Here is a 9,415-nt window from a genome sequence, read left to right on the forward strand (position 1 = left end):
CACCTGCAACCAGTGCTCTCTTGTGATAACCACATTAGCCATCTTCCCCCCCCACCACACACACACCCCCAACCTCCCTTTCCAATGCTACACCTGGCCGGCCCTCTCTGTGGGAATCCTACTGGAGCAGGGAGGTGGGACTTCCTTTTGGCAAGCCCTCCCTTGATTGGTTCCCCATCCACGCACCTTTCACTGGGAAAGACTTGTAGCAGGAGGAGCTGAGCTGTTGGGGGGAACACAGGATGGATTCTGTCACCTCTGACACCTCCAAAGGGAGGTGTCTGACCCCAAAGTGTGGTTTCCTTCGAAAGGCAGAAGATTTAACACCTCTTTGTCCTTGATCTTAGGTCAATAGGCAACCAATCTGGGGCCCCAGGGGAGTCTTAGGTAATATCCTGTTAAGTGCTGTGACCCACTTAAGGTTGACAGTGGGTCTGTGTGTGGCCTGGGGGCAGGGGGGGGTAAGACGCGGGGCGGTGACGCAACATGCTCTGTTGATTACATCCGCTGCACTGGGAGAAATATATGAAAAGAGAGGGAGGAAGGAAGGAAGGAAGGAGGGAAGGAGGGAGGGAGAAAGGGAGAGAGGGAGGGAGGAGGGAAGGAAGGAAGGAAGAAGGGAAGGAGGGAGGAAGGAAGGAAGAAAGAAAGGAAGGAAGGAAGAAGGGAGGGAGAGAGGAAGGGAAAGAAGAGAAAGAAAGAAAGGAAGGAAAGAAAGAAAGAAAGAAAGAAAGAAAGAAAGAAAGAAAGAGAAAAGAAAGAAAGATGGGAGAAAAAGAAAGAAAGGAAGGAAGAAAGAAAGGGAGAAAAGAAAGAAAGAGGGCTGGGAAGAGCGCTTGCCTAGCATGCATGAGGCCCTGGGTTCAATTTCTCAGCATCACCTAATAAAAAAATAAATGGAATTAATTTTTAAAGAAAAAGAAAGAAAGGAAGGGAGAAAGAAACAAAATGCAGGGGCTGGGAAGGTGGCTCAGTGGTAGAGTGCTTGCCTTGCAAGCATGAGGCCCTGGGTTCGATTCCTCAGCACCACATACATAGAAAAAGCCAGAAGTGGCGCTGTGGCTCCAGTGGTAGAGCGCTACTAGCCTTGAGCTGAAGAGCTGAGGGACAGCGCCCAGGCCCAGAGTTCAGGCCCCATGACCAGCAAAAAAAAAAAAAAAAATGCATAGGCAGACTTGGAAACTGAGCTAAAGTACAACCACTAAGCCAGATGCTGTTGACTCATGCTGGTCATCCTAGCTACTCAGGAGGCTGAGATCTGAGGATCACAGTTTGAAGCCAGTCTGGGCAGGAAAGTCTGTGAGACTTTTATCTCCAACTAATCACCAGAAAACTGGAAGTAGAGCTTTCTTTCTAAATGGTAGAACTCTAGCCTTGAGCAAAAGAGCTCAGGGACAGCGCCCAGGCCTTCCACAACCCACAATAAAAATAAATTTAAAAAACTAGCAAAAGCTCTACTGCCACACCTTCACATCTAGCTTTTTCTTTTGGGATGGTTCATTGGAGATCAGAGTCTCACAGACTTTGAACCACAATTTTCACATCTTGGATGACAGGAGAGAGCCACTAGTACCCAGTTCAATGGATCATTTCTTTGAAGAGTAGGAACACAATCCAGGTGAGAAGCACTCCAAGCACTGGCAGGTACAATGTAGAAAGACAGACAGAAATTAAAAAACAAAAACAACATCATGGCAAGATGAACGGCTACTTTGGGGTTCTCCTCATACCAGAACAAAGGCTTAATGTCTGGAGAACGTTCTGGAGATTCTCAGTTCCTTTTTACATCCTTCAGATGATCTAAGAATTGCCTGGACCACACCTCTGCACCAGAAATTCAAAACAGACAGACAGTTGAGTTTCCTTCCTGTTGATGAATGTTCATCAAACCAGGTGTGATTAGGTAGAGTTAAAGGAGAGATGAGCCGGGCACTGGTGTGGCTCACGCCTGTCATCCTAGCTACTCAGGAGGCTGAGATCTGAGGATCGTGGTTCAAAGCCCGCCTGGGCAGGAAAGTCTGTGAGACTCTTATCTCCAATAAACTGCTAGAAAACCAGAAGTGGCGCTGTGGCTCAAGTGGTAGAGCGCTCGCCTTGAGCTGAAGAGCTGAGGGACAGCGCCCAGAGTTCAAGCCCTACAACTGACCAAAAAATATACAATAGCAACAACAATAATAATAATAATAATCGTAATAATAATGAGAGATGCCCCAAATCTACCGCATCACTTGACAGATGAGGAACTGGAAACTCGGGGAGAGGAGGCCTCTTGTCAACGGTGGCCTCTCCAGCCCTGGTGTGAATGACTCAGCCTCCTTCATTACCCCACATTGCCCTCTGGGGGTGAGTGTGTGCTCATGTCTCACCAGCGAGCCTGAGGACAGTCACGCAGCACAAGGCCAAAAAAGCCCCAAAGAGCAAACCCTAGATCCAGTGGAGCATCTCTGGCTTGTGCCTGTCATCCTTACTTATTCAGAAGGTTGAAATCAGAAGATCATGGGTTCGAAGTCAGACTGGGCAGGAAAGTCTGCAAGCCTCTCTCCCTCTCTGTCTCTCTCTGTCTCTCTATCTCTGTGTCTTTCCCCACTCCTGGGGCTTGAACTCAGGGCCTGGGCACTGTCCCTGAGCTTCTTTTGCTCAAAGCTGGCACTCTACCACTTGAGCCACAACTCCACCTCTGGCATTTTTTTTTTGGTACTTCATTGGAGATAAAGACTCACCAGCTTTCCTGCTCAGGCTGGCTTCAAACCACGATCTTCAGATCTCAGCCTCTTGAGTAGTGAAGATGTACTAGTGGCTCACACCTGTCATCCTAGCTACTCAGGAGGCTGAGATCCGAGGATCATGGTTCGAAGCCAGCCCAGGCAGGAAAGTCCCTGTGAGATTCATCTCCAACGAACCATTCAGAAACCAAAAGTAGCTCAAAGTGCTCAAAAAGCACTATCCTTGAGCACAAAGAGGCTCAGGAAGAGCGCCCAGGCCCTGAGTTCAAGCCCCAAGACAGGCAAAAAAAAAAATTAAAATGCAACAATAAAATGCAGTCTAAGAAAGGATCGCTGGATGAGTGACTAAGTTTGATTCTCTGATGTGGCTGGTTTGGCTACTGTGGGTGTTGGAGAATGGTACTGTCATCTAAGCCAGGTTTTAACATTTGCCACCAGGAAAATTTTGACTACCTAAGCATCAAATGCTTTTGGAAAATGAAAGTCCCCTAGGCTTTACCGAGAATCTTACTTACTGAGCAGGAAGCTAGCTAATATGTCAAGTTCCCTTTCTAGAGCTTTTCGGGAAGTAAGAACATCGGTGTGAGGGCCAAATAGAGATCCACACAGAAATCAACCAAGGGCTTGAATTCAACAGTCTGGAGACCCTGAAGACAATAATCTGGAACTGTACGATCTGCCCAACAAACTCTGCTTATACCATTCAGCCCTATATGTAGATAGAGATGGGCTACAAGCTGGGCTTTCTTGAGATAGTTGATGATGGCATCTGCCTGTCATCCTAGCTGCTCAGGAGGCTGAGATATGAGGATCCTGGATCAAAGCCAGCCCAGGAAGGAAAGTTTGTGAGAGTCTTAGCTCCAGCGAACCACCCAAAAGCTACAAGTGGAGCTGTGGCTCAAGTGGTAGAACACCGGCCTTGAGCATACATGCCAAATAAGAACGCAAGGCCCTAAGGTAATAGCAACAACAATAATAATAATAATAATAGATATAGTAATAAAAATGTTTCAAGGTTGAGTTGAGCTGATTTTTTCTTTTTGGTCTGTCAGTCCTGGGGCTTGAACTCAGAGCCTGGGCGCTGTCCCTAAGCTCTTTTGCTCAAGGCTAATGCTCTACCACTTTGAGCCACAGCACCACTTCTAATGTTCCGATAGTTCATGGGAGATAAGAGTCCCACGGACCTTTCTGCCCAGGCTGGCTTTGAACCTCGATCCTCAGATCTCAGCCTCCTGAGTAGCTAGGATGCCAGGCGTGAGCCACCGGTACCCAGCTTTTGAATTGACTTGGAGAGCAACTGTTGGAACATTCTTATTTTTTTTTCCCTTAACATTGACACTAACCATTTCCCTTTTACACAGCAATTTCCCTCTTTCAGATGTAGTTTCCTGAAGGGATATCACTCACTCTTCTTCTACCTCTATTTGTGTGTGTGTGTGTGTGTGTGTGTGTGTGCGTGTGTGTACGTAGATGTTCTAGTCATAGGGCTTGAACTTAGGGCCTGAGCACTGTCCCTGAGCTTTTTAGCCTTCAAGGCTATACCACTTAAGTCCTACCTCTATTTGTGGCTTTTTTTTTTTCTTGGTAAATTGGAGATGAGTCTTTTGAACTTTCCTGCCTGGGCTGGCTTTGAACTATGGTCCTCAGATCTCTGCTTTCTGAGCAGCTAGGATGACAGGCAGGTAGGTGCCCCAACACTGGGCTATATCTTAAACGTAACTTTAAAAGAAGAACTATTTTTGGATTTTTTTTTCCTCTCCAGGGCCTTTAAACTCCACCCCTCTTTAAAGACACCCTGCTTCCTACTCTATCCTGCCTAATATGTTTGATTTGCACAGCGCAGCTAGTCAGACAAGCTGAGACATCCGTTCCCCGAACAGGAAACTGTCTGGTAAGTGCATCATTCAGCTGTCCTGTTGGTTAAGTTAGCTCAGCTTCTGTGATGAAGAAAAGATTTGAGTAGAAAACTCCTGGGGGGAACATATGCAAACACAAGATGTGCATTTAGGAAAAAATAAATATATATATATATATGAAAATATAATATTTAAGGAGAAGGTCAGACTTTACTATTATTTTTTTTGTCGGTCATGGGGCTTGAACTCAGGGCCTGGGTGCTGTTCCTGAGGCTCTTGGTGCTCAAGGCTAGAGCTTTACCACTTTGAGCGCTTCCAGTTTTTGAGTGGATCCTTGGAGGTAAGAGTCTCACTGGGACTTTCCTGCCTTGGGGCTGGCCTTCAAACCACAATCCTCAGATCTCAGCCTCCTGGGTTAGCTAGGGTAACAGGAGTAAGACCTCAGCACCTGGCAAGGTCAGACTTTCAGAGTTTCATCCAAGATTCTAAATGAAAGATGGGAAACAGAACAGTATGTGTGTGTGTGTGTGTGTGTGTGTGTGTGTCTGTGTCTGTGTCTGTGTCTGTGTCTGTATCTGTCTGTCTGTCTGCCTGCCTGCCTGTCTGTCCTTGGGGCTCAAACGCCAGGACCTGGGTGCTGTTCCTGAGCTTCTTTTGCTCAAGGCTAGCACTCTACCATTTGAGTCATAGCTCTACTGCTGGCTTTTTGCTGGTTCATTGGAGATCAGAGTCTCATGGACTTTCCTGCCTGGGCTGGCTTTGAACCATGATACTCAGATCTCAGCACCCAGCTCACAGTATTATCTTTAAAACAAGCAAACAATCCTCACCTTTCAAAACAATAAAACTAAAAAAGTCCTAGAGAGATTGATAAACCTTGGCCGAAATCTCAACAGAGATTGTCTTCCAGTGTCAGAGAGCTGAACTATCTCCACTAGGGGTGTCTCTAATCATGAGTACCCCAGAAGCTGAGACTAAGCCTGGTTCTCTTTTTTTTTTCTCTCTCTCTCCGCCACACCCCGCCAACAAAATGGGAAGCCTCAAAGTTATCCAGATGCTATATTATATCACAAACATCTGATTGGTTCTGCAATTAGTGTATCATTATTTTTCTGGCTCAGAATTTGAAGGTGAGATTCCCCCCACACACACACACCCATCCCCCCTCCCCGGCCCTGGGTGTTTCTCTAAACTGCTTCATATAGAAGATCAGAAGTTTGAGACCTACAAGGATCTTTTAAAATAGATCATTCTTGGTCTGAGGGACTGAGACAACTGGTCACAGCCAACTAGCTATAAAGATGCCACTCAGACTTTCTTGATGTGTACGTATAGAGGTAGATCAACTATGGAAGGGGGCCATTTGATTTGGAAGCGAGTTGTTTTTTTGTTGTTGTTGTCGCTAATCCTGAGGCTTGAACTCAGGACCTGGCTCTCTGGCTGTTTGCTTTTCTCACGCAAGGCTGGTGCTCTACCACTTGAGCCATGCCTCTGTTTCTAGCTTTGTTTTTTTTTTCCTTTTTAAACTGGTTCGTTGGAGATAAGAATCTCATAAGCTTTCCAGCCCGGCCTGGCTTTGAACTGTGATCCTCAAATCTCAGCCTCCTGAGTAACTAGGATGACAGGCGTGAGCCACCACATAACCCATGGCATTTCTTGCTTGTAAGAGAGCTCTGAATGCATGCCAACTTAGGAAATTGGAACCACACACTTCAGGATGTGGGCACTTGCGTTTGATCATTAAAGTTGACGGAGGACTTGGGTATCTGTTCATTTCGTTCTGATTGCATGAAGGCACCAGTCTGCTTGCTGATCCGATTCCTTAGTTCTTTCTTTTCTTTTTGTTGGTCATGGGGCTTGAACTCAGGGCCTGGGTGCTGTCCCTGAGCTCTTTTACTCAAGGTTAGTTCTCTACCACTTTGAGCCACAGTGCCACTTCCAGCTTTTTTTTTTTTGGTGTGTGTGTGGGGGGGGGTCGTTAATTAAAGAATCTCACTGGCTTTCCTGCCCAGGCTGGCTTTGAACCATGATCCTCAGATCTCAGCCTCCTGAGTAGATAGGATTGCAGGTGTGAACCACCGATGCCCAGTTTCTGTGCCTTAGTTCTGTTATCAGATGTGAGTCCTAAGAGCATAGCAGTTAACCGTAATAAGGTAACACTGGTTACCTCTTGGCTGGGTGTCTGAAGGCAAGTTACTTACCCTCTCTGTGCTTGAGAGCTCTTGATGGTAAGAAACTAACACCATCTACCTTAAAAGGTCACCTGGAGGAGCTGAGGAATGAATAGGTGTGAAATTTAGAAGGGTGATTCAATTCAGGGGCTTTTGGGCTCTTGCTGGCTCTCTCCCACACTTTCCTCTCTTGTGGGGTGACTGCAGGGGACTGTAGCTTCTATAGAGATAATGAACCAGTTATTAGCAAGCCAGCGCTTGATTTACCTCCATATTCCTATAGAAAATGAGAGTTCAAGCCAGGAGCTGGTGCTTCACGTCTGTCATCCTAGCTACTCAAAGGAGCCTAAGGTCTGAAGATCGCGGTTCAAAGCCAGCCCAGGCAGGAAAGTCCGTGAGACTCTGATCTCCAATGAACCACTAGAAAACCAGAAGTGGCGCTGTGGCTCAAAGTGGTAGAGCACACTCACCTGGAGTCGAAGAGCTCAGGGACAAAGCCCAGGCCCCTGAGCTCCAGCCCCAATACCAGCAAACACACACACACACACACACACACACACACACACACACACACACCAATTGATACACAGAAATCTATATACCAAATACAAGCCCTAATCACTTTTAAAGTAATTTTCCTTCAAGGAGGACCACTGACTCCCCCCCCCCTTTCTTTCAGTTGGATTACACATGACTTCTTCTCTATTCCCAGGGTTTGGCAAGATGGATGAGGAGACACCCAACGTGACCGAGGCGTACGATTACCTGGATTACATCTCATCGGAACCTTGCCACAAAGTCAACGTGAGGCAGATCGGGGCTCAGCTCCTCCCTCCTCTCTACTCCCTGGTGTTCGTGTGCGGGTTTGTGGGTAACATCCTGGTGGTCCTCACCTTGATCCATTGCAAGAAGCTTCGGAGCATGACGGACATTTACCTGCTCAACTTGGCCGTCTCCGACCTCCTCTTCCTGCTCACGCTGCCCTTTTGGGCCCATTACGTGGCTTCCCAATGGACTTTTGGAAATGCCCTCTGTCAGCTGCTGACGGGGCTCTATTCCCTCGGCTTCTTCTCCGGCATCTTCTTCATCATCCTCCTCACCGTCGATCGGTACCTGGCTATCGTCCATGTGGTGTTTGCCCTCAAAGCCAGGACGGTCACCACCGGGGTGGCCACCAGCATGGCCACGTGGATTGTCAGTATACTGCTGTCCCTTCCGAGTACCATCTTCTCCCGATCACAAAAGGAGCTTGCTCGATACACCTGCAGCCCGCATTTCCCCTCCACCCAGTACCACGTGTGGAAGTATTTCCAGACCTTGGTGATGGTCATTTTTGGTCTGATCTTACCCCTGCTGGTCATGGTGATCTGCTACTCTAGCATCCTGCATACCCTGCTCCGGTGTCGCAACGAGAAGCGGAGACACAAGGCTGTGCAGCTCATTTTTGCCATCGTGATCGTCTATTTCTTGTTCTGGGCTCCCTATAATCTCGTCCTGCTCCTGTATACGTTTCCCCATTTCTTTCACCTGGATAACTGCGAGAGCTCTAACCGACTGGACCAAGCCATGCAGGTAACAGAGACTCTGGGCATGACGCACTGTTGTATCAATCCCATCATCTACGCCTTTGTGGGGGAGAAATTCCGCAGGTACATCTGGGTGTTCTTTCAAAAACACATTGCCAAACACCTCTGTAAGCACTGTTGCCTCTTCCAGAGATCTGATCTTCCCGAGCATGCAAGCTCAGTCTACACCCGATCAATTGGAGAGCAGCAGGAAATCTCCGCGGGTTTATGACCTGGATTCTGACTGGCTTGTGATTTTTGTGACTGTGTTGTGTCTGTGAGTCAAAGTTGTTTGCTTTGTGTTTGGTTTTTGTCAGTCCTGGGGCTTGAACGTGGGGCCTGGGAGCTTTCCCGTTCTACCACTTTGAGCCACAGAGCTACTTCTGGTTTTCTGGTGGTTCATTGGAAATAAGAGTCTCATGGACTTTCCTACCTGGCTTTGAACCATGATCCTCAGATCTCAGCCTCCTGAGTAGCTAGGATGACAGGCGTGAGCCACCAGTGCCTGGCCATTTGTTCTTTTTTTTAAATTTTATTTTAATAATTTTATTGTCTCAATGGAATTTGACACAGCCATTAGAAAGAATAAGATTATGTCATTTGTAGGGAAACGGATGGACCTAGAACAAATCAAGCCAAGCTCAGAGAGACAAACGGCGCACAATGTTTTTTTGCATCTGCTAGATCTCAAATAAACTGGGACATGTTAAATTATATAGGACTCTAGGCATTTACACACGGTGAGCCCAAAGTAGGCTACTCTTAAGAGAAGAACACAAAGGTGCCGTGTCTCTGTGCCTCTAATCATATAAAATATTATTTATTGAAATGAATTCCAGAAAATGGCAATAAGAGGGTTTAAAAAACTTTTTTTTTTGTCTTGTTTGGTCACTTAGCTGGTTTTGGGATGGTAAGAGGTAAACAGATGCCCGGATGAACAGATGTACTCACCAGACACTATATGGAAAGTGAATTTTACAACTTGTGGGTAGAGGGCTGGGAAGGTGGCTCAGTGGTAGAGCGCTTGTCTTGCATGCCTGAGGCCCTGGGTTCGATTCCTCAGCACCACATAAGCAAAAAGAAAAAAGCCGGAAGTGGCG

The 9,415-nt window shown here is 46.9% G+C and overlaps 1 protein-coding gene across 1 annotated transcript; it reads left to right on the forward strand.

Annotated features, from left to right (window-relative positions):
- The first annotated feature begins 4,546 nt into the window (after positions 1–4,546).
- Ccr5 (chemokine (C-C motif) receptor 5) lies at positions 4,547–8,645 on the forward strand. The gene is made up of 2 exons (XM_013030308.1): positions 4,547–4,613; positions 7,460–8,645. Exon 2 carries the CDS (start codon positions 7,474–7,476, stop codon positions 8,545–8,547), a length of 1,074 nt encoding a protein of 357 aa, XP_012885762.1. The 5' UTR covers positions 4,547–4,613; positions 7,460–7,473; the 3' UTR covers positions 8,548–8,645.
- Positions 8,646–9,415: the final 770 nt, after the last annotated feature.

The sequence above is a fragment of the Dipodomys ordii genome, unplaced genomic scaffold (genome assembly GCF_000151885.1).
Source record: "Dipodomys ordii isolate 6190 unplaced genomic scaffold, Dord_2.0 Scaffold128, whole genome shotgun sequence".
Classification (NCBI taxonomy): domain Eukaryota; kingdom Metazoa; phylum Chordata; class Mammalia; order Rodentia; family Heteromyidae; genus Dipodomys; species Dipodomys ordii.

What these genes read in the sequence shown, in the direction of transcription:
- Ccr5 (XM_013030308.1), top strand. Translation starts at nt 7,474, where the DNA reads ATGGATGAGGAGACACCCAACGTGACCGAGGCGTACGATTACCTGGAT.